Source organism: Acipenser ruthenus, chromosome 10 (assembly GCF_902713425.1).
Source record: "Acipenser ruthenus chromosome 10, fAciRut3.2 maternal haplotype, whole genome shotgun sequence".
In the NCBI taxonomy this organism is placed as follows: Eukaryota; Metazoa; Chordata; class Actinopteri; order Acipenseriformes; family Acipenseridae; genus Acipenser; species Acipenser ruthenus.
This window is the reverse complement of record NC_081198.1, coordinates 27180995-27206604: the sequence shown is the minus strand read 5'-3', so window position 1 is coordinate 27206604 and position 25610 is coordinate 27180995. Positions and strand designations below refer to the sequence as shown.

The window sequence follows — 25610 nt, the reverse complement described above, 5'->3', positions numbered from 1 at the left end:
TATTGTATTTCTTGTTCTTATTGTATGACTTATATTGTAACACTTGAATGTATTTGTATTTGCTTGCGATTGTAAGTCGCCCTGGATAAGGGCGTCTGCTAAGAAATAAATAATAATAATAATAATAATAATAACCAGCAACAATAATACAGAGAACACTGGCACAAATTCCCAGCTATGCTAATTTAACACATTTCAGGGTACACTTTTTTTGTCCTATTGTACAATGAATTGCATCTTATTGCTATGGAACAGAAAAGTCTAGACTTAAAGCAATCAGCTATCCAAAGATACACAAAGATAACAAAAGTGTAAAGGATGAAAAAATATCTGTGCTTTGCAAAGAGCTTCATTATTTATTTAAAAACATGCAGCCATTTGCAATGAATAATTTGTAGTAGCTTTAATTTTTTTATAACCTTGCTGATTAAACAACTGAACTATCATTTTATGAGTCAAATGGCAATAATTTGAAATGCCGAGTAACTGTGTGCTTATTTTTTCCTATTCGGTCAAAAAGCTTGCCAGGGCTATTTCCAGTAGATCTTAGTAAAATTGCTTAATACAGCTTTCAGTTATAGTAGAAAGTTCCTGAGGTTACGCCACAAACGGGATCTTTAGTGCCAGTCTCGTGAACATGAAGTACAGCTTTGACATGTTTCCATGCAAACATTTTTTGGTATTGGTCAATTTGCACAGCTTTCTAGTGTGAGAAGGCGATTAAACCCGCCCCTGTCAGTCATACCATGTTTTGGCTGTGCCCGTCCTGTAATGTGAGAAATGGGAGTGGTACGTGACACTCACAACAATGAAGCGAGAATATGGAGTTTCTAAACTGCTTGGAAACACTGTACAATACACAAAACGGGGCTTTCACAGTAAGTTCACCTGTTGTACACGGTTTTCACACAATAAATGCGGTTTGGAGTTACACAAATAATTCAGTCACAACAGAGATGTTATACAAGTACCAAGATGAACATTTGAGTTACAAGAAAACATCTAATACCATTCCCCGAAATAACAACACAACACCAGTAAACTAAAAACAGTACTTTAAATGTTAATTTAAAATGACATGTTAATTATTATTTTATCATTATTTGTTTATTTAGCAGACGCCTTTATCCAAGGCGACTTACAGAGACTAGGGTGTGTGAACTATGCATCAGCTGCAGGAGTCACTTACAATTATGTCTCACCCGGAAGACGGAGGTTAAATGACTTGCTCAGGGTCACACAATGAGTCAGTGGCTGAGGTAGGATTTGAACCAGGGACCTCCTGGTTACAAGGCCTTTTCTTTAACCACTGGACCACACAGCCTCCTAATGACTGACCTTTAGCAGGTGCTTGAATTAAACATGCAATACTTCAAAACACACCCACACCTGGGTTAGGCTATTTTAAGCAAACAACAATTTTAGTATCTATTGTTTTATATCGATTCTAACAATTCTGTAGCAAAGTGAAAACCCCCACAGCATGTAGGGAATTGTATAACAAATGTCCATTCAAAAGTTTAATCAAATTCATAAGAACAATTTCCAAGATATTTATGCTATTCTCTTAGTTTAAGCCCATCTGTAAAATATGAAGAAAGAAAAGTCATATCGGAATCACATACTTTATTGATTTAAATGACAGCAGTATTTAGATTCACTGCTGTTTGGACCAATTGAATAGACCCCAATATCCTCACTTTTATCAGTTTAACAGAAAAAAGGACAGAATGACTTCATATTTTACAACCCAAGAGGTAAGGTTGGACGACAATAAAATCTACATTTATCAAATCAGTAAAAATGTGCATGATAATCACAAATATATTAAAACAGGTTTTAATGCCATTAATTGCGACTGTCTCCCTAGTTGGTTTCTCTCACACACTATTTTGTAAGTCTGCGTTGTTCTTGTTGCCTTCTTAAATAAAGCCAACATTACCTTTGGGTTGTAAAATCTGAAGTCAGATGCTGAAAGAATTCAATTTGACCTGCTATTAGTTTAACTGTGCCCAACCCCACTAGAAGAGCCCAATCCCTCCACGTATTCATCAGCCTACAGCAGCATTTCCAAAGGAGCAGAACATGGCTGCTGCACTCCCAAAGGGATTACACACTAATCTACAATCTTAAAGGAGATGGTCTACAATCTCAGAACAAAGCAGGGCCTGCAAATCAAGGTGGGCTGAAACCTACCACTTTCTTCAATGAGAGCAGCAAGCTCTTGTGACAAATAATAAAATAAACAAATAAAAGGTGTTCAGAAAGATGCAAACGCTTAGTTAGATACAAAATCATTTGTACTGGGATACTGGCTAAAGATCTGTTATTCAAAGGATACTGGTATTGCTGTGTTACAAGGCAATACTGGAAATCCAGAGGCTGGAGGTCGAGGGCATTATTTGAACAGCAATACCATAACCATGACTACACTACAACTTAAACAAACAAACAAACAAACAAACAAACAAACAGGTCTCCCAGTATTAGCAATCAGAATTTCCAGGAGCATGAATGCTGTGGGAGGAGTGGGGCCGGCAGGGTCCTTGCAGTTCCAGGAGGTCCCGTCTAATCCACAGTCATACAGCTGCTCACTGCAGGATAGTGTTCAAAGAACCCCTGGAAGAACAGAGACAGTTTATTCCCAACTCTGAACATACATTATTTATGGTGAATAGTGTTCATTTAGAGTCTTGTGGCCATTGCTAATACAGCGGTTCTAGTATTTAGTGTAGTGATTTTACCTAAAAAGGAGATAAAGCAATGCCGAAGTACAGTTTCCTCTTTATATACATAGAGAGGGGGTTTATTTGTTCAGGTAAAGACAACCCCGATATTAATGCCCCCAAAAATTGAATGTTCATTACTGTATGCTTAGTTTTTCCTTCCAAAAAATAAAATCTGAATGAAGTATTGTCTAATGAAACAGAAAATCACCAACATAAATTGAAATGACATTTGTATAGCACCTTTCATAAACCGTATCTCAGTTTTACAATGGCAGCTACCAGAAACATTTGGGGCAAAATTTTATCAAGGCCAACCACAACACACACACACACAAAAATAAACCTTTATCCAAAAGTAAACTGGTATGTGGAATAGAATACATCTTTAATGGAATATATATATATATATATATATATATATATATATATATATTTTTTTTTTTTTTTTTAATTAAAATATAGAAAAAAGTCTAGGTCCGACATTACAATTTTCCCTGGCCGACACATCAAAAAGATGTCAAGCACTAGTCTTTTTTTTCTCCGGAAAAAGCCGAGAAAACCTTTCAAATGGCCGAGTGAGACCGATAGGAGCCAAGAGAAGCCCCCCCCCCCCCCCCCCAAAAAAAGGGGCGGATCTGAGCAATACACATAGTCCCTGCACCACAGACCTAACACAGACAAAAATAAACAAGATAGCTGCTTCCGCATCCAGCGCTCAAAGATATCACGGACATTTGCCAAGGTTTTTGAGATGTTATAGTAATAAAATAATGACTTGGATCGCATTATTGAGTTTGGTGATAAAACGAGTTATCAGGAGAGGATTTATCAGTATGCACGACTATGAAGAGGTATGTGATAAATACAGCGAACAACGGGTGGGGCAGGGCTGGAGATGCAGTACCGAGTGTCCTGTTGATATGCAGTGCCTTTTAAACCTGTTTTACTTTGAATAAAATTACTTTTAAACAGCGAGTGTGAAAATAAATTGGACCTGATGTGCCTGACAGGTGCTGAATAAACTGACCGCAAAGGGTTAACTGGATCAGTCGTATAAAAGGGCCCTCCCAAATATGTTTTTAACTTCATTCAAAAGATGGCAAAGCATTGCATCATCTGGGAGCGTTACAACAACCTTTCTCCTTTCTTACATATTGATACTGGGATCAGATGACCTCAAGGCCCTCATTTTGAACTGGCCTCCACGTGACATCATGCTTGTCATGGTCACCCGCACATTCAGAGTGCAGTTTCTATTACCCTGTAAATATGTACCGCAGCTTCGTTCAGATTACAAAACCAAAAGATCAAGCTTGACCGAGACAATCATAGAATACATGTGTGCCGAGTGTGAAGCCAACATTGCAATGCGCTGGGTCTTCATCTAAAAACTCACATCCTCACAATATGGCAGTCATCTTAGGTCACAGGTCAAAGTGACAGGGGCGGTTTATAGTGGCCGGTTTACAAGAACATGTAAAACGCCTCAGTGACTTGAGCAAACAAAGTAATTTTTCATGTCACGTTCATCCACTCACTGTATGGGTGATAAAATGTGTTGCTTTGAAATAAATGTAATGTTTTAGTAGCCATCTCTTTACATTTTCAACATCTGGTCCTACACTAGGTTATAGAAATCTGATTGCAGGTCTTGCTCTTCAGCACTTTCATGGTCGTTTGCCCTGCAGAGTGAAATTGCCATACACTTTCAGGGCCTTCTTTCCTGCACATAACCAAATGGCTGCTTCCCCTGGCTTGCATTCTATTCAGCCACTATGATGCTTAACCCCAAAGGTGAAATGACATAGGAAGTGCAAGTGTAACAGATTTCCTGGAAGAGAAGGCAAGCAATCTGAGAACAGATTACCACGCGAGTACCAAATATCATGTTTTAAAATGAAAATACATGTCAGCAATATCGTGTTTCTTTTGAAGCTGAACATTTGAGTCTTCTATAGTGAATGGAATTGCTGACAGGATTTGTGAAAGTATTTTGTTATCCAGCACTCAGTCACAACGATATAAACTAGTGTACTGGGCCTAGGCTGACCCCCAGAGCATACCTTGAAGAGAGAGGTCGTCTGGAGCACCCCAGAGGTGCAGCACATCTCCCGGATGGAGTGCATGGAGAGCTGCGGGCTGCCCAGGTCCACGACTCGCATTCCCAGCTTGGAGGAGAGAATGGGGCCGATCGTTGTCCCACAGGGGCTGTCGTTCCTCACCATCACATCCTGGAGCCAAACACAGGCCTGAGCATACATTCTTCCCCTGCACTCCTGCAGATCTAGTCACACTGAGCAGACAGTCCTCCCCTGCACTTACAAAGGCTTCATACCCATGTTTGAAAGAACAGCTGTTTATTCTTTAACTTTACAAAGCACTGGCAAAATATGAGTGGGGTTTATACTTTGTGGTGCAGCCCTTTGCCTTCTACAGGCTCAACTCACTTATATGTTGTCTGGATGAGATCAGCAAATCAGACCTGGGGTTAATTGCAATTACAATGCAATTACTGCTGAAGCGAGGCACACCTGCATAATTGTATTTATACCATATAATTCATCAATTGCAGTTCAATTACACATCTGTCATACTATTTTTTTTTTTTTTTCTTCAGAATTTCATAATATTGGGGCTCCCGAGTGGCGCATCCAGTAAAGGCGCTCCACGTGGAGTGCAGAATGCACTCTATAGTCTGGACGTCGCGAGTTCAAGTCCAGGCTATTCCACAGCCCACCGTGGACCAGGGGGTGGCGCACAATTGGCTGAGCGTCACCCGGGGGGAGGGAGGGTTAGGTCAGCCAGGGTGTCCTCGGCTCACCTCGCACCAGCGACCCCTGTAGTCTGCCCGGGCGCCTGCGGGCTTGCCTGTAAGCTGCCCGAGAGCTGCGTTGTCCTCCGACACTGTAGCTCTTGGGTGGCTGCATGGTGAGTCCGCAGTGTGAAAAAAAGCGGAGGACAGTGTGTGTTCATCTTCGCCCTCCCGAGTCAGCGCAGGAGTGGTAGCGGTGAGCTGAGCTTAGAAAATAATTGGCCATTCTAAATTGGGAGAAAATAATAAAAATTGGCAACGACTAAATTTATGAAAAAAAAAAAAAACGTGTGATCCACTGCTTATCAGGATCATTTTACTGAACTACAATTACAGTAGCAATGTGAGCTTGATATTCAAAGCATCGTCAGCAAATTCATTCTAATTGCATTTAGCAAACAAAGGAAAAGCTTTACCTTGATCAGAGACCACCGGTCCAAATTTATTACACTTGATTTCAAATATATGCAATCTGCTATTTATGAGCTCTATACAAGGACACACCCTTCTAAGATTAAACATTCACAATTACATGTTGTGTTTCACATTTAGTAAAAGTTAGTGTCTCTATTTGTACCTGTAATTATTGCGTGGTTATTTAGAATAAACAGAGTAAACTTGTTAATTTGTGTAGTTGTTTGTTATTTTGTAGTATAATTGTAATTGAACACATATCAGCAAACAATGCTGCTGTAATTGTAATTATAAATGATCCAGCAGACCAGGATTGCTGATCTTGTCCACAATGTGTCAGCGCGTCGCTGCCTTGCAGAAGGCAAAGGGCTGCACCACAAAGTAATAACCCCACTCCTATTTTGCCAATGCTCTGTATGGTTCTGTTTGGTTTCAAAACAGGGGTGTCTACTTGAGTAAGTATTGAATGAATCCCCTTACACTACTGTATAAACACTGCAGCTGGCCTCTTATTTGACATGCATATTTCTTATAATGGTTAAACGTTTAGGAACAATTCTAAATGTTTAACTCCTGGAAAATGTCCACCCTTGCTGTTCTGTAATGCTGTTTATTACCCAGCTGGGAGGGGTTACATGCAAACAGTGTAATCATGTACAGATATCACAATATAAAATTGCAGGAATTTCAATGTACAAAACTAGTGCAGAAAATACTATTGTAACAAGTTTTAGACTACTTCACCATGGCCTACAGCTAGTGTCTGCACCTGTGAAATACAGACGACAGTGCTTACATTCCACAGCTGAAGAATGTCTCAAAATCATGGTTTGGATAACAATGGGATGAGCGACTCTCTAGATACATGTACAATAAAACTATAGGACGGACATACAGATGCAGAATGAAACATTTTACAGAACAGGTGAATTGACAAAATAACCACTTCTCCCCATAATCTCTTGGACAGAAATATTCTTAATATCGTTCCTGCTTTTGTACAGGCAAGTAGGCACAATGACACTCCGATGAATTCTCTCAACTTGTCGCAATTTGAAGGTGGAGTTACCTGTAGTGGGACGTCGACTCTGCTTGCAATTTCTCTCAGGACAGAAGCCGTCACTGCTGTGGTAGCGTAGCGCTGGTTGCTGTTAAACTTAATCACTGGACCCTGAAGCACAAGTCAATAGAAAAGCATTTAAAAGTGAGCAGCTTCGAATGTCATTGCATTTAGGAGAGAGCAGCTTCAAATGTCATTTGATTTAGGAGCGAGCAGCCAAGTACCAGGACTGAATAGACTTCCTCCTTCCATTCAAGTCATGTGTCAAGAAGCCCTGCCTACTGTAAGTCACTTAGGATTCACCAGCCAATGTCAAACCCAGGTCAAAGCCACGTCAAAAGAAAAAAAAAAAAGATAACTCAATATTGGAGCAACACAATCCAGAGCTAAAGAAAATAACTGAAAACATCTTAAAATAGTAAGGAAAATGTAAACTTTTAATAATTATAATACTAGTGCTGGGACAAGTATAGTGCTCAGTATATTATTTCAGAATGTAAACTATTTGAATATTCTTTCAATTTTGAAGCAATGCAATGCTGTTATCCCTTAAATGAGATTGCGTGCATTGTCTGCTATATGGGACACCATGTATTTACAGTATAAGAGCAGGTCAAACTGGCTGTGTCTATGCTGTCCATTCTCTGACTGGGAGACAATGAAACAAAACAGGACAGAAGTTGTGGACTGTCAAGCTTTGGGAAGTAGGAATCTACTCTATTCTGAAACATGTAAGACCCATAGGGTTAGGGAATATTTAAAAGTTTCGACTCATTTTCAAACACTCCTCTCTAACACCTTATGAAAACAGCAAGCTTTTTTCTTGCAATCCACTTCCAGTGGTTCTTGCCAGCTGACCTGCAGAGAACAATCTGTGACCTTAGTGCAGGATGACTTTAGTGTGGACACTCTAGGCGAGAGGAAAGCCTACCTACCTTGTGAAAAGCAGGTCTGTGATTTTCGTCGTGCTTCTCTCTGAAAACAAAGAGCGAAATGATCTCACATTTTAACAGTAAAAAAAGAAAAAAAAAAAAGACAACAGACCACCAATTATATCAAAAAGGCTCTACATACACATATCTTTAAAAGGTGTCTCTTTATAAATGATGTTTGATATCCATGAAACTGGTCTCCTATAGTCTGAGAGATGCATGACATCACACTTGCAGTCAGCTAAGGTAATGCTCTTCAGCACATCGACATGGAGTAACAGTGACACCCAGTGGCCAGCTTCATTAGACAACATGTACTTAATGGTGCTGTACCATTTTGACAGAAACATTATAAATGTGTTTCTTCCATTTACTTTAGGGAGTGCTTTACCATGCTACACCATTAGGCTTACCATGCCAATAACATACATCTTCCGTAGCCACCACAACACACACAGAGTCTCCCTCACACCTTCTTTAAAGAAATGCGTGCATATTGTTCCACAAAGAAAAAGAAAAACATCTCTCCTGAAATAGATTTCTCTTGAATAAGATAATTCAGTAAATTTCCATTCATTTTAAAGACCCTCATCTTGCCCTCCTCAAATCAGTCAGCACTATATATGTTCTGTTCAGTAGGGCTTTATTTTTGCTTCAACCAAATAACCCGATTTACACACATTTCTTTTATTCTGCCGGTTTACTATCAAGAGATCGCCAAATAACCTTTGAAAAATAAGCATTAAAAACAGAGAAACCACAAATAGTATTTGCTGTGGACCTCAAATAGACAGGTAGTACTAGATATTGCACTGGGTGTATGTATTCATCATCAACAAATCAATATACAGTCTATAAAACAGTGAAGTTCTGAAAAATATATATAACTATTTCTGAGGAACCCAAATATGGTACTACATATTGAACTGATTCTAAGTTCATTAACAATTTAAACAAATCAATACACAGCCTATTTTAATATACAGTGCATTTTAATATGAAAAACATGAGAAATCTGTAAAACTAAGCATTGCAGTGCTCTGCATGTACATGTAAACCTGCTAGTCTTCGAGCGAGAGGGAGAGAGAGGCAGACTTACTGGTAATTGGGGTGCACAGCGTGAGCCATGTCAGCACTGATCATGTAGGAACGAGACACAGACTCCTCGAAGGCGGTCAGGTTGTTGGGGCTGGAGGACAGGCGCCGCAGGATCAGCTCCGTCAGGGAGGACATGGCACCCTGGGCACTCTCCGAACCCACCTGGGGAGAGACAATGACACTGATGCCTCGTGGCACGACAGGACTGCAATATGGGGGCCGTGTTAATGTAAGGTGTACACAATATGTTGCCTTCTGGTGTGTAGAAAGGTTTTAATATTATACACACACACACACACACACACACACACACTAGGGCTTCTCCGATTAACAGATTAAATCGGACCGATGAATAAACTAAAGAGTTGATCGCAGATTTTAAAAAATAAATAAATAAATAAAATCAACTAATAGATCTGCATTTTCTCAGCGGCAGTCCAATCATGAGTGAGCGGAGGCGGGACATACACCACGGAAGGTAGTCTTTGTGAGTTGAACCAGTGGGAAAATCAAAGATGTGCCCTGGTTTAGCAGCTGTCCAATCATTAGTGAGCAGAGGCAGGACAAACATGCTAGGGTGCATGGTGTAAGAAAAGCTGAATTTTCTGCGATATTGCTAATATTAGACTGTTATTGTGAATTATATTGGGGACTTCAAAGTAATATTTAGAATTGTTTTTTACAAATTAAAAAAAAAAATTATATAAATCAGACAATGGAGACGTTGTACCCGAACTGACACAGGAAGGGACTTGCCACTTCCAACATTCACATTATGAAAGGTGTCAATTAAAAAAATGATACTGCTGGAACTGTCTTTTGTTCATTATAGAAAAGGCGATGTGGAACAGCACATTGATATTCAACTGGATGAGCAGAAGCAAGTAACAAGCAAGTAAGAAAAAAAATCGCGAGGGTCTTAAATGCTTGATTGATTCTGCTGTTTACCTTGGCAATCAAGAACTGGCATTCAGAGGGTACGGTAATTACATGGAATTACTTTCTCCGATTTCTGACTGACAGCATGTTAAGCAATCACTTGTCAATAGCCACAGTATTCTCAGGTACCTCTAACAAGATTCAGAACAAAAAAAAGCAGTAGTACAGGAAGCCAAGTACGTAGCTGTAACGGTTGATTAAGACGATGGAAACACAGCTCAGCTGTCTTGTGTTTTCAGGTATGTGACTGACAGTGTCCCGAAAGAACGGTTGTTCTGTGAAAATGTGTTACATGAACCAAAACAAAAATAATAATATTAAATGTTTAAAAAAGGCCAAACTCCCCATTGGACTTTTTTTTTTTTTTTTTTTTTTTGATTTTTTAGTATTACATGCAGGACAGCCGCTATAAGATCGTTACCTTTATTAAAAATGTGCGCGGATTAACCGATCAGAAATTTGAAATCGATCGACAGCCCCAATATACATACTAGTGCTGGGACAAATATCTGAATATTCAAACGAATATTTGACATGTATTCGGATACAAAAATCAGATGTTCTTACTCGCTAGACGTGACAAAAATACCATGCGCTTATCGCCTCACCAGAAGTTGCACGACAAAATTGCAAGTGAAAAAGAGCGCCATGTGATGTGAGATTTTATATATATATAAAATAAAATTAGCATAAAAAATAAAATAAAATAAAATAGAAACACAGGATCAACACAGCAGCTCTTGAGCCTCCATTTAAAATTTTTAGACAGCAAAAAGTAAACAAACCAGATTATGTGCATGCACGCATAGTGATCTCCATGAAAAGCCACCTGGGTCAACAAAAAGCATTGTGTTGGGACTCTGAGCAAGTCAGAATCTCATGGGACAGAAAAAAAGGCAAGCACGTCATTCTGAAATGCCTTGCTTAAACAATGCCCAACTTGCTGGAAATGTTGTGCAGATTTTTATATAGATCGTATATATTTTGTTGCGACTTTGTTATGTGGAATGTAATAAATGAGAACCAAAACAGTGAGTTTTTCCCCCCTTCACTTTATAACGCAATTTCCACGTTTGTTTTATTTGAAGTGTTGAAAGTTAAATTTCAGTTTTTTCGTTTGCTACAAAAAGGCAAGTAAACCTCATGTTATTACTTTATGAAAATGTGTCGATGGCCACGGTTTACTGTGAAGAAATGGCAATGGCAAGGAATTTAAAAAAAAATTCAACTTTATGTATTATTTCGGGAATAAACAAAAAAACATTTAACTTGAACTGCTATTTGGCATCCTTTGTTTTGTAGTTTATTCACTGTGGTAAAGTAAGGCCTACACAACATATTCTTTACTACTGGGGTGTTGTTTTACTTTAACGTGTTACACATTGTAACGTCTTGCTGTAAAATAAAGGCACACACACACACTGGGGCCACGCCCTCCTGCTGCTGTGCTGTCTCTGCCTACGTTCAGAGCTATATAATGGCTTTTATTACTTTTTGAAAATTAACAAATATCCGAACGATATTTAAATTATGAACGAATATCCGAACATGAAAATCCTGTGTTCATCCCAGCACATATATATATATATATATATATATATATATATATATATATATATATATATATATACACACACACACACACACACACACACACACACACACACACTACCAGTCAAAAGTTTTACAACACCCCCATTTTTCCAGTTTTTATTGAAATTTAAGCAGTTCCAAGTCCAGTGAATAACCTGAAATGGTACAAAGGTAAGAGGTAAACTGCCAGAGGTTAAAAAAAAAGTTTAGGTTACCAAAAACTGAAAAATAATGTACATTTCAGAGTTATACAAAAAGGCCTTTTTCAGGGAACAAGTAATGGGTTAACAACTTACAGCTGTTCTGCAGCAATGGAAGTAAATTAAGCCTTCAAAGTTGATGCTAACAATTCCTACAGGTGTCCCAACTTTTGTTGATTACTTACAAACCCTCTGTCTGTATAAAAGCAGTGTTGGAACAGACTGTGTTACTACACCCTCTTAAGCATTATTTGGACAGTATTGTACTGCAGGAAGTAGTATATTGCTCTCATAATGGCGAGAAAAAGGCAATTAACAAAGGAAGACAGACAGACCATTATAACCCTTAACAGTGTAGGTCTTTCCTTTAGAGAAATTGCAAAGAAAGCCAAGGTGTCAGTGAGTACAGTTTCCTACACCATCAAAAGGCACTTGGAAACTGGAGGAAACTCTGACAGGAAGAGGTCTGGCAGACCCAAAGCCACAACAGAATCAGAAGACAAGTTTCTGAGAGTCAACAGCTTGCGTGATAGGTGGCTCACAGGACAACAGCTTCAAGCACAGCTTAACACTGGTCGAAGTAAGCAAGTCTCAGTTTCAACTGTGAGAGAAGACTTCGAGCTGCAGGTTTGACAGGTCGAGTGGCAGGAAGAAAGCCATTGCTAAGTTCGCAAAATAAGAAAAAGAGGCTTGCCTGGGCCATGAAGCACCGCCAGTGGACTACTGAAGACTGGAAGAAGGTCTTATGGACCGATGAATCAAAATTTGAAATCTTCGGTTCATCACGCAGGGTTTTTGTACACCGTCGAGTAGGCGAAAGGATGGTTCCTCGGTGTGTGACACCAACTGTCAAACATGGAGGAGGAAGCGTGATGGCCTGGGGCTCTTTTGCTGGATCCAGAGTCAGCAACTTGCACAGAGCGAGTGGCACCCTGAACCAAAACTGCTACCACAGCATTTTGCAGCGCCATGCAGTACCCTCTGGTATACGCCTAGTTGGTCAGGGGTTCATCCTACAGCAAGATAATGACCCAAAACATACCTCCAGGCTATGTCAGAACTACCTTAGAAGAAAAGAACAAGACGGTAGGCTTCAAATCATGGAATGGCCAGCACAGTCTCCAGACTTAAACTCCATCGAGCTGGTTTGGGATGAACTGGACAGAAGGGTGAAAGCAAAGCAACCTACAAGTGCAACACATTTGTGGGAACTTCTGCAACAGTGTTGGGAAGAACTTTCCGAACAATATTTGATTTCCATTGTAGAAAGAATGCCACGAGTGTGTTCGGCTGTTATATCTGCAAAAGGTGGCTACTTTGATGAGTCAAAAATTTAGATTAAATTTTGTTAAACAAAACGATTCCATGATTTCTTTTTTATCTCCAATTGTTTATTTGTTCTATGCTTTAATTTCAGAGTACATTGAGACATTAAACTGCGTAAATTTCAATAAAAACTGGAAAAATGGAGGTATATATATATATATATATATATATATATATATATATATATAGATATAGATATAGATATAGATATAGATATAGATATAGAGAGAGAGAGAGACACACACACATTATATTTATATATATATTCATATATTCAACATACAGACGTACAACAAAAGAGGTTCACAAAGTACCTTCTTTCAACCTGAACGACAAACATTAGGGCTCTTCATACAGCAGCCTCTAGCAGACTGACTGCTCTCCTTTCATACTTGGCAGTTGGCCTCAATTTGCAATAACGAGGCCAACTGCCAAAACAATTAAGAAATAATTAAATCAAACAATCATACAATTAAATCAATTAAACAAACAAAAAAATTAGCTTGGCAGGGAGGCTTTTCACCCTGCTCTGCCACAACACAAATATTTTAACACTTGCAGGCCCCTGCCACAAATCACACACACACACACAAAATTTACAATTTCCAGAAATCTCCAAAACAAAATTACAGGGATAGGGAAAAAGAAAAAAAAAAAAAGTTACAAGCAATAGACTTCTACAATTATTTATTTCAGTATTTTTTTTGCCAAAACCCTGACCAGGAACATTAAATTAATAGCTAGTTGAGACACCTTTAGCAATGATAACCTCTTTCAAACGATTAGGATATTTGTCAATGAGCTTTTGGCAAGATTCTTTAGCGATTTTTTGACCATTATTCAATGCAAAATTGTTCCAGTTCATTCAAATTCCGAGGACTTTTCTTGTGTACAGCCTTCTTCAACTCATACCAAAGATTCTCAATCAGATATAGATTGGGACTTTGACTAGGCCATTCCAGAACCTTGATTTTATTCTTTAACCGTTCTGAAGTAGATTTTAAATGTGTGCTTTGGATCGTTGCTGTGTTGGAATGTCCAGTTGCGCTTGAGTTTTGTAGTGGAGGGTTTCAGGTGATTGGCCAATATCTTTTGGTTTGCATTTGGAATCCATTTTACCATGTATTGGAACTAAATGTCCTGTGCCATTAGAGGAAAAACAGCCCCATAGAAGGATATTACCACCTCCATGCTTGACAGTAGGTATGGTGTTCTTTTCTTTGAACGCCTCACCAGACTTTCTCGAAACGTAATGACCATAAGTGTGACGAAAAAGCTCGATTTTTGTTTCACCGCTCCACAAAACCTTTGACCAGAACTCATATCCATCATTCCGTTTGGCAAACTTTAAGCGATTGTCCTTGTGACGTTTTCCTAGAGTGACTTTTTCCTTGGCCTGCGACCAGAGACCTTCACCATGCAATACTCAACCGATTGTTGAAATGGAAACTCCAGTCCCACTTGCAGCCAATTCACTTTGAATATCTTTGGCAGTCAATCTCAGATTGTTATTAGCCTTCCTCACAGTCTTGTACTTCTTGATATTAGAAACAGGAGTTGAAATTGGGATATTCAAATGCTTGGAAATCTTTTTGTATCCTTCTCCAGCTTTATGACAATTAATAATTTTCTGCCTAAGGTCTTCAGATAGCTCTTTACTTTTCCCCATATTGACCTATTGGTAATGACAGCAATCATCCTATGCCTAACCCTTTTATACTCTAAGAATGTTCACCTACAATCCAGCATTTTCTAGACTTTTCTAGAATTAAGCTCTGCATTATTATATTGAAACTTATAGCACCTTATAGACAATACTATCATAGCATCAAAAGGTATGAAAATGTTTGAGTTTTGCAAAAAAATTGCTGAAATAAATAATTGTAGAAATCTATTTCTTGTAACAAAAAAAACATTTGCTACAAAAGATTTTTCTTATTTGTTTGGGATATGCAAACTTTTGACAACAACAGTTAGACAGACAGACAGACAGATAGATAGAGAGACATGGTTCCGTATGTGCGTATGTCTGGGTGGTGACAGGCCTGTGGCGAAGTCAAGGAACACCACACAACAAATTCAACTGAAACACTTGAAAGAAGTGGACATCCAAAGAACATTACGAGTACATAGGAGAATCGACGAGCAGCTAAAGGAAATCCAAGATTAACAGCCAAAGACTTATTTAGAAGCATCAGGCATAATAGTGCACAAAAGAACTGTACAAAGGCACCTGAACACAAGAGTTGTATGTATGTAGACCAAACCAAGAAATACGAACAGGAATCTGAAGCATTCATCAACATTATCTGGGCCAATGAGACTACACTACAATGTTCCCCCAAAAGTGGACCACAGTATGTTTGGAGAAAAAAAAGGAAAAGCTTTCAAATGAAGACACCCTTGTACCTAGAGTTAAACATGGAGGTGGTTCGATCATGACGTGGAGTGTTTTAGCTCGTAGGCTGAGTGGCTGACAGTTTATTCTAAAACAAACTGTAGCCAATCACTGTGTATCCAACCTGTCTGAGCTGAAGGAAATATGCAAGACAGAATGGGCCCAGATTTCACCAACAAGATGTAGCCTACTGGTTAAGAATTATCATACATGTCTGAAAGCCATAATAAAAGCAAAAGGATGACACACGAGATACTAAAGCAGGGGTGCCAATACTTTAAATAAAATTTAAATTTTTAAAAAGCGGTTCAAGTTTACTACATGCTTGTCCTTGATCCGTTTCCTTGAATTATGGTATAATAAGCATAGGGTGCAAATACTTTTGTCTAACTATATATAGGGTCATATTTTCATTGCGTTTACACACGTCTAACTCATATACAACCAAACAACAAAGTTATATGCATTTCTTAAGCACTTTCAATGTTAATTAAAGAATGGAGGAAACATTTGAAAATAAGACCTGTAATATGTTAAATAAAAATGCTACCTTTTTATTCCTGTTGAAATTCTGCAGTTTCCAAAGGTTGTTTTTTTTTTTTTTTTTTTAAAGATCGAGTTTTATATGAAATGCATACGTTAAATTCTGCTCGGCAAGAAGTCTATCGATATTGATAAAGTCAACAGGCTAACTGAAAAAGAAATTTAAAAAAAGGTACATTTCAACAAATGTCAAGATGCAACTTGTGGCCGTGATGTATAATGGAATTTAAAGGGTGTGTCTGCTTTGCTTGCATGCTGATCAGTTAAGTTAATGAAGATATAAAATATAACCTACTTATTTACTTTGAATTATTCAACACAAGTAACCACGCGCTGCATAGTGCAAGGTATTACATTCTTTAAAAACAAGCAGATTTAAAAAAAAAAAAAAAGTTTTAAAAAATAAGATTACTATATACAGTTAATTGCATCACAACAGATACAAGCGCAGTAGTTTTTGTCGATACAGCAGATATCAATTTTGTTTACTGTCAACATAGGCTAACCATATTTGTAACGCAAGAATAGGACTGAAATTTAGAGACTAAAAATCCCAGACAGGCCACAGCACCTACTAGCTCTGACTGGGATTGTGCTGCTTACCTCCTCGTTATCGTAGAGGGTTACCACTCGGATGTGGGGGTCTTTGACCAGGGAGTCCCCTGTGCTGCTGGAGTCAATCAAACCCTGGGGAGAGGGAGAGAGAGAGAGAGAGAGAGAGAGAGAGAGAGAGCTATGCTTTTCAATATGATTTGCCATAGCTCCCTAGGCTTTACAATACTTTACAATGCTTTCACTATACATTACACTTTGAGAATTTTTTTTTAAAATTATTATTTCAAATGAGATGGCACTTCTCGTTTACAAACGCCCTTTGTGTATATAGGGGCAGAGCAAATCCATGCTGATAAATGTGTTGTATTTTTTGGTTTGGTGTTTATTGGGAAGAGGAGAATCTATTGTTAGGATTTAAAATGTAGTTTATGTTTATTTAAATGGGTGATGTGATTGGTGTTGTATTTAAATGTATTTTGTGTTTATTATTGTACAGTTAAATGTGGTCTGGCGGGGCAATGGTAGCACCCGCAGCATTTGCTGGACGGGGTGGGAGTTCAAGCAGGAGGAACGTGAACGAGAGACGGGAGAAACAGAAAGACAAAGAATATAAAAACAATTGCTACATGTGCTGGAAGCACCTGCACAGTACTTGTTTTATGTGTCAGTTATTTTGTGTTTGAGATCTGGTTTTGTATGCACTTTTATTTTTTGGATGTGTCACCTGTGGTTTTTGTCTGCCTTTTTGATGTATTTTTGTCATTGAATAAAAACCTGCAGCAGCGCTTTCACTCACAGTACCTGTCTGTCTTGTCACCTTCCTGGTCTGGGGAGTCATTACTCTGCCGACCTGTCATTCTACTGTATACAATATATCACCTTCTGCAAAGAAACCGACTACTAGATAAATGTTACATCTTTATGAAAAATGAAATCTGATGCTTTTGAGCAAAACTCTAATAATCCTATAATAGATCAACAGATGTCAGGCGCAGTATGCAGTCATTTTAGAAAGAGCTCTACTGGAGATATGACAAGAGTGGAACATTTAGTTTTTATTTATATAACTTAGTATCATTGAAATTGTACAGTTTAAATGCTAGGCGTTACATATTTTTTAAAATAAATGTACAGTGTCCAATGCGCTCCCCATAGTGCAGCAATTCCCTACACAGCTCAGGAGAACTGAAGGTCAGTGGGCGTCCTCCGATCCCACGACCAAGCCAATTGCTTCTTTACACCCAGGAACGAAAGCAGATGTTGGCCAGCTATCGGCCCCTGGAGGAAAAGGACAGCTCTGGCACCTGGCCAGTAGGATCCACTGTGGTGCGATCAGGAGAAACAGTTACTGCTAGTTTTGACTCCCCAGCCCATGGGAGAAATAGAGCAAAAACAAGGATCCCTTTGTAATCCCCAGTGAAGACCAGAGACTTCGCACAGCCAGGATGTGAACCTGTGCTCCCCTGCCTGTATGACTCATCCTGATGCCACTCAGGGATCCCAACTGTGAGTTATCTGAACTTATGGATCCTTCTTACTGTTCAGATTCATTTTGTATCATTTTCTGTCTGTCATCAAATTCTCAAACATCTAAATGCTTGGATTTACCATGAACATTACTATATGGCTGTAGTATTAACGTTGCTAAACATGTTACACACGCGGGTCCAGCTCAATCCCCTAATGCTCTTCCAATGGATCTAAAGCCAAAGGGACACTAGTCTCCATGTTGGTGGAACATGTAGAATGAAATATGTTGCTTCTACATTGTTGCTTCAGATTTCAGGGGACACTATTCTACAGTATGGAGAAATTGTAGCTAGAATGCTTATGGACAACACAGAGAAGACAATACATAGACGATATTTCCTTTCACAAAGTTTATTGGTGTTTTTTAGCGTCCACATATTTTCAATAAAATAAACTTTATTCTTAATTATGTATATATAGGATTGTATTAGTAATATTTATATTACCCTCATCATTTTTGTTCTGAATGTGTTTTTGGCTTGAATTTGTTTCTGTTTTATCTGAGTAAATAAAACTAACTGTAAATAGCGAGAAGTTGAAATGTGATTATCATTATAGTTTATTATATTATTTTGAACAGAATTCCCAATTATGCCAGGTGAGAATTTATTCTTCTACAGATCAGGTATCGGTAACTGTGTAACAATATTTACAAGTTGCGTCTGCAGAACTGCAATGCTCAAACAAAAAAGAAGGACTCGCTTTATCCATTACTATTAAGTTGTATCAAAATGAAAGCCTTTATTTGAGACAAAATCACCACAGAAAAAACACAACCTGTGCCCTCTCTCGTATGCTCTACACCCATTTCTTCACCTGTTTCCTCTCCACTTCCAATCCATTACCGTAAGTATCCCGTTTTAAAAAAAAAACATAAACAGGAAAATTGGCGTCAATAATTTGATATATATATATTTTTTTTTTCTTCCATTTAGAATGTGCTTTGCCTGGCCAGGCTTACGGCTGTTCAAATTAAAACAGCAGGTGGGGGCTCCCAAGTTGCGCACCCAGTAAAGGCGCTCTGTGTGGAGTCCAGGATGCGCCCTATAGCCTGGAGATCGCAGGTTCGAATCCAGGCTATGTCATTGTCGACCGTGACCGGGGGTTCCTAGGGGGCGGCTCAAAATTGGCCAAGTGCCCGGGTAGGGAGGGCTTAGGTCGGCAGGGAAATCCACGGTTCACCACGCACCAGTGACCCCTGTCGCTGATAGGGCACCTGCGGGTCTGCAGTGGAGCCATTCAGATCTGCGTTGCACTATAGGTCTGGTGGCTTCGCTGTGGATCCGCAGTGCGAAAAATGACAGATTGGCAGGAACACATTTTGGAGGGCGCGTGTTTCAGCCTCCGTTTCCCTGAGTCACCGGGGGGGTTGCAGCGGTGAACCAGGAGAAAACCGGGGTAAAAACCATTCCCGATGACAAAAAAAAAAAAAAAAACACCCATTTAAACATTATGTGGTACTCACCACAAGGTGCCAAATGCTATTTGCATGCTGCATTATAAGCACTATTTTGAGATATGCGCATGCGTCAGTGGTTCATTGAATTTGTCCATGTGATAACTTACTCTATTATTAATTTATTTTTAAAATGGTAACTTTTGGTATTATAAATGAGATGTGGTTTGATTTAAAAGTACATCTCAAAATAATGCAAAATTCAACATTACACGTACTTAATACTTCAGGAGGTGTCGTGAGCCACGCTGATGATTCAATTACTACCGGATTAACTAAAAAATAAACAACTCCAAAGTCTGGGCAGTGAAGTATAGAGATATTTCGTTTTTGAGGTGGCTGATGATGGGAATAGTAAAACAACAAGACCTTGTTTTTCTAGATGGATATTGTGAAGTAAAGCACCACGAAGTTTAAGTAAGTTATTGCTTTTCATATGTAAATATCTGTTAACGTCTATATATGTTTCTGGGACGAAGAGCGAATGAATCCGAATCAACAATCTCCGTCTCGACCGGTGAGGGCACTGTACAACAGGAACTGCGGGCTTCATACTGAATGGTTGGGCAGTTCATTCCGGGGGCAGTCGGAAGCCGGCCATTCAGGAAGAGGGCGGCGTTACGGTACCTGGAGCCATCGCCCTAGTATGGTGAGCGAAGTTTCAGTCATGAATTGGAGGAGACGTGATTGAACTAGCTATCGGAGGGGGCGGGGCTTAGGGTACTTTAGGGGGACATGACGCCGTAATCGGTTCCTTTGTTGTGGTTAATGGGAGGAAACAAGGACAGGAAATGTGAATGAAACAGTGTTCCACTGATAAAAACGCTTGTGTTTGTCTTTGCCAGACGGCTGATACGAAGCCGGGAGCTGCAGCCAGAAGCCAGCCCGGACCTGAATGCACAAAAGCACCAGCACTGGGAGCACCGCACCTGCACCAGAGCACACAGTCCGGAGACGTGTTGTTTGTGACTGTTACGTGTTTTGTGTTTGAATTATTATTTCGGGACTGCAACCCCTTGTTTTTGGCGCTGGCAATACCCATTGCTGGGTAGAGCCAGCTTTATTATTTAAAAACCCTCTTCAGTGATATTAAAGAACCTGAGCTGTGAACTTTGTGTTTGTCCTTTGTCTGGAGCACCTGAATCACCTGTACACCGGAGCACTACAAACCACTTTGCCACAGTTTCATATTGCAATTGTGTTATTATATTATTCTGTGTTTTGGAAAACTTTGATATTATCTATTGAAATAAGTGCACGATACTGATATACAATTTTCATATCGTTGCCCACCCCTAATTTAAAAGAAAAAAAAAATTCTGGAAAGAGCTGTGGTAATTCATGCTGTGTGGACATGCGTGGTCATATGATTTATTTATTTATGTGTTTATTGTCATCACAGTGAAGTAAAATGGTTGAGAATACAAGCTATTTGATTTGCCTTTTCCAAAATGAGCCTGCTCTAAAGAAGTGGATGCCCCCCACGGTGTTCATGCTGCCGCCAGGCCTGACAGTGTGTGTATTTTGATGAACGAGGAGCCAGTGAAGAGCAGTCTGCCCTACCTGCAAAGCACAGTAGCAGCTGTGGAGGTTGTCCAGCCTTGGGGAGAAGATGAACTCTTCAAAAGCACCCCCTAGTGCCTGAAAAAAGAAACAAGAAAGGGTACTCAGTGAAATCCTACAACTCTATCGAAATACATGCCCAGTAGGGTTCTGATGATGGAATGTGAGAGAGAAGCGACAGAAACAACTCTGGGCTGCCTCCATGAAATGTCCATGTATCTAGTCCTCAGACCACTGCTCATGATACACACCACATTTCATTGCATAGCTGATTTTCCTTTCACAGTTGCATATAAAATGCCTGAAGTAGCAACAGCAATGCACATTTTTCAAGATCTGTAAGCCGGTTGACAGCTGCTCCAACAAGCAGGGGTTTATGCAGCAAGTGGGGCATTAGTTACTTTCATTCTTGAAGGGAAAATGAGGTGTAGAAACCCTGGTAGTCTATTTGAAAAAGATTTCTAGGGAACATTAAACAATAAAGTGGCAAGTGTGTCCACTAGATCCATCTAATTTTTCTTAAATCAACTACAGTGGTAGAAATTGGTAGTAGGCTGATGCTTTTTAGCGTTAGATGACTGTTAGAAACACAATTATTACCGATACTACGATTAGCGATAATCATTTTTCAGTATGTAATCAAGAATCAATGTTCCAACCCTTACCGGATGATAAGGCACTTACTGCAGGCTGTGTATCAACAAGACAAAGTTCAAAATCCAGAATGGAGTCTACCTCCACTCCCAGCTCACTGCAGATCAGGTTCAGGAGGGCCGGCTGATGCTTCTCCGACTGAGAGGAGGAACACAGGAGAGTAAAAGAGGAGTCCAGGGGGATGCCCCTGCAGGAGACACTGAGTAACATAATAGTAACAAAACCAAAGATTTAAACAGAGGTAGAGAAAAAATGATGAAGGAGAATTTGGCCAATCAATGCTTGTTTAAAGTAGTTGCTGAAGTCGGGTACCACTGATTCAGCATCAACAGAAGCGTCTCTTAGGGCTCCCGAGTGGCACGTCCGGTAAAGGCACTACGCCAGAGTGCAGGACGTGCCCTATAACTTGGAGATCACTGGTTCGAATCCAAGCTATGCCACTGCTGACCGTGGACTGGAGTTCCCAGGGGTGGCGCACAATTGGCCAAGCGCTGCCTGGGCAGGGTAGGCGTTAGGTTCGGCTGGGGAGACCTTGGCTCACCGCACACCAACTACCTCTGTGGCTGGCCGGGCACCTGCGAGACCCCCCCCCCCCGCTCTTGATTCTTCTTTGTTCAGGCTAAATAGATTCAGTTCCTTCATCCTATCTTCATAGCATTCCTGGGATCAGTCTGGTTCTCACCAGTGCATTATACAACCTCATCGTACCCTCTTTGACTTTGCCTATATAACCAAGCTATTACAACAACAAGGTCTTGTTCTTGGTGGCTTGTTCTAGTTCTATGCCACTCCCTACAGACACTGCGGTGACGTATAGTACTGTACTACAGTACAGAGTGGTAAAACTCAAATGGGACTAGCTATCCTCAATGCAGGAGTCTTGTTTTGCATCCTTACTGTTTTGAGGGCATTGCAGGCATCCCCGGAGGAACAGGATCCTGTCTCCAGCTCTTCCTGGACAGCGGTGGCCAGAATGGGAACACTGGGGGGCAGAAGGGGTTCAATCAGCATAGATTGAAATGAGCAGTAAAGACAGTAGCTGGAGAATAATGTGCACCTGCTTCAGCAGCCCAGTAGGGTTCTGATGATGTGATGCGAGAGAGAAGCGACAGAAAAAAATGGGATGTTTTCAGTTTTAGACAATGGGTAAGTTGTTTTGGAATCAAATGTGTATGTGAATAAACATTTTAAATCTCATTTAGAGGAGAAAACACAAAAGGGAAAGCTGCCTGGAAAGTGTCTCTTTCAATGATTCTCTATGCAGATTTTTATTTATTATGTCGGCTAACTTGGCAAAAGGCCATTTTCTCTGTATACAAACTGTACTGTTAAATAAGACATACATACAGTCACAGACGAAAGTATTGGCACCCAACCTTCTATCAGAATTCAAATCAATCGCTATTTAATCATTTCTTTAAATGTCGTTCTTAAACATTTTCCAACTTATACATCTATTAAAGTGACTTTGGTCTACAGCAACCCTCTATATCTTAGTATAATTATACAGTATGTAAAACTACACAATGTACACCTCCACTACAGTAATACTAATACAGGGTGGTTCATGTGTTTACTGTTCACCCCACTAGAGGAACCCCCCACCCAAAGATCATTATGAAGGGCAGTGGGCATCTCCGACACCCCTGGCAACACAGTGACACTACGCATGTAAATCTCCTCCCACGCAACCCTGCTCACAGGTGGTTCTCTTTGTTGGGGCCGAAGCTGTCGTTAACGTCCCTCTGCAGATGGATGGCGAGGTTGGGGATCCTGAGGATGGGGCGCTGGACATGAACCAGGCGGTGTACCAGCTTTTCAGCACTCTGCATGGGGCAGCAAAGACACCATTACACTGCAGTACTGCTGGGCACAAGCTGTACACTGCACCCTGCAGGGAGTGCCTTCTTAAAAGGGAGAGCAAACAAATGACAGGGTCAGTGCTAGTGGTACGGGCATTCAGGGTTAGTGCTAGAGGTACGGGCATTCAGGGTCAGTGCTAGTGTACGGGCATTCAGGGTTAGTGCTAGCGCTAGTGCTTGTGCTAGTGGTACGGGCATTCAGGGTCAGTGCTACTGGTACAGGCATTCAGGATTAGTGCTACAGGTACAGGCATTCAGGGTTAGTGCTAGAGGTACGGGCATTCAGGGTCAGTGCTAGTGTACGGGCATTCAGGGTTAGTGCTAGCGCTAGTGCTTGTGCTAGTGGTACGGGCATTCAGGGTCAGTGCTACTGGTACAGGCATTCAGGATTAGTGCTACAGGTACAGGCATTCAGGGTTAGTGCTAGAGGTACGGGCATTCAGGGTTAGTGCTAGAGGTACGGGCATTCAGGGTTAGTGCTAGAGGTACGGGCATTCAGGGTTAGTGCTAGTGGTACAGGCATTCAGGGTTAGTGCTAGTGGTACAGGCATTCAGGATTAGTGTTACAGCCGCTCATCCCTGTCTTTTGGGACATGAAAATGTTTGTTCGATGGACAACCCCCCTGGCGAGGTGGTAAACTCAAAGCAAAGAGGGGTAGATTTAAATGTACCTGGTTGGGTTTAGAGTAATGTGAACTCAAAGCAGAGGGGTAGATTTAGATGTACCTGACTGGGTTTAGATTAATGTGGGCTACCATGTTAGTCCAATGTGTACTTGACTTTTTGTAACGGTTGAAAAGATTTCACTGTCAATATAATGTTGCACTAATATAGGGAAAATCTGGCATGACTCAAGTTATAGGGGTATATATTTATGAACTAAACTGCAGTGGATCTAAATAATGGCCTGTTTAACTACAGCTTTTTAACGTGACTGCATACAACCAACAAAAACTGTTAAAGAAGGTTTGAAGGGGGCTCCCGAGTGGCGCACCCAGTAAAGGCACTCCGCGTGGACTGCAGGATGCGCCCTACAGCCTGGAGATCGCAGGTTCAAATCCAGGCTATGTCACAGCCAACCGTGACCGGGGGTTCCTAGTGGGCGGCGCACAATTGGCCGAGCGCCGCCTGGGTAGGGAGGGCTTAGGTCGGCAGGGGAATCCACAGTTCACTGCGCATCGGCGACCCCTGTGGCCGATAGGGCGCCTGTGGTTCTGCAGTGGAGCTGCCAGATCTGTGTTGTCCTCCGACACTATAGGTCTGGTGGCCTCGCAGTGCGACAAATGACAGATTGGCAGGAGCACGTTTCGGAGGACGAGTGTTCCAGCCGCCATTTCCCAAGTCGGCGGGAGGGTTGCGAGCAGTGAGCCGAGGATACAGATAATAATTGGGCATATAAAATTGGGAAGAAAAAAATGCGGTAAAAAAGTGGCGACAAAAAAAAAAGTTTGAATATCTGCCACTGTTAAGATATTCATTAAAATAGATAAAATTAAAATAGACTGCATTGTCTCATAAGCCGCTAGGATGTAAAACTCTTAGTTAATGAAAAGTTTGGTTATTTTATACCTTAAATTCATAATCTAAATGATCAAGTTGATTGGGTTTTATTGTTTGGTGGCATATCATACAATAGTACTGGAATTTAAGTTTAAATTGCAATAATCAGGGGTATGATCTTGCACCCAGTTCATTTTGTACAAATGTGCCAATCATAATCAAAACATTGTCCTAAAAGAATGTTGACAGCACAGTTGTCAACATAAGATATTGTAGTACTATACTAAGAAACATATTTATAAATAAAGGATGTATATTTGCATTTAATAGATTAAACATTTAAACCTTTTGTGTAAATCATACAATGAAAATGTAGACTTGATTCAGTGTATATATATTTTTACTTTTGGATTTTTTGAACACAGGACATCTCAGCATGCTTTTTC

At 40.2% G+C, this 25610-nt stretch overlaps 1 protein-coding gene across 1 annotated transcript in view; it reads right to left on the bottom strand.

Moving 5' to 3' along the window:
• Nucleotides 1-1038: 1038 nt before the first annotated feature.
• dnpep (aspartyl aminopeptidase) overlaps nucleotides 1039-25610 on the bottom strand; it is a 39443-nt gene continuing 14871 nt past the window's right edge. The window contains exons 6-15 of the mRNA XM_034001239.3: nucleotides 23504-23628; nucleotides 22700-22784; nucleotides 21833-21940; nucleotides 21149-21226; nucleotides 16648-16731; nucleotides 9047-9207; nucleotides 7951-7990; nucleotides 7025-7126; nucleotides 4793-4960; nucleotides 1039-2619 (exon numbers count right to left, since the gene is read on the bottom strand). Coding sequence (XP_033857130.1) covers nucleotides 2569-2619; nucleotides 4793-4960; nucleotides 7025-7126; nucleotides 7951-7990; nucleotides 9047-9207; nucleotides 16648-16731; nucleotides 21149-21226; nucleotides 21833-21940; nucleotides 22700-22784; nucleotides 23504-23628 — 1002 coding nt within the window. The 3' untranslated portion in view covers nucleotides 1039-2568. The remainder of the gene's footprint in view (nucleotides 2620-4792; nucleotides 4961-7024; nucleotides 7127-7950; nucleotides 7991-9046; nucleotides 9208-16647; nucleotides 16732-21148; nucleotides 21227-21832; nucleotides 21941-22699; nucleotides 22785-23503; nucleotides 23629-25610) is intronic.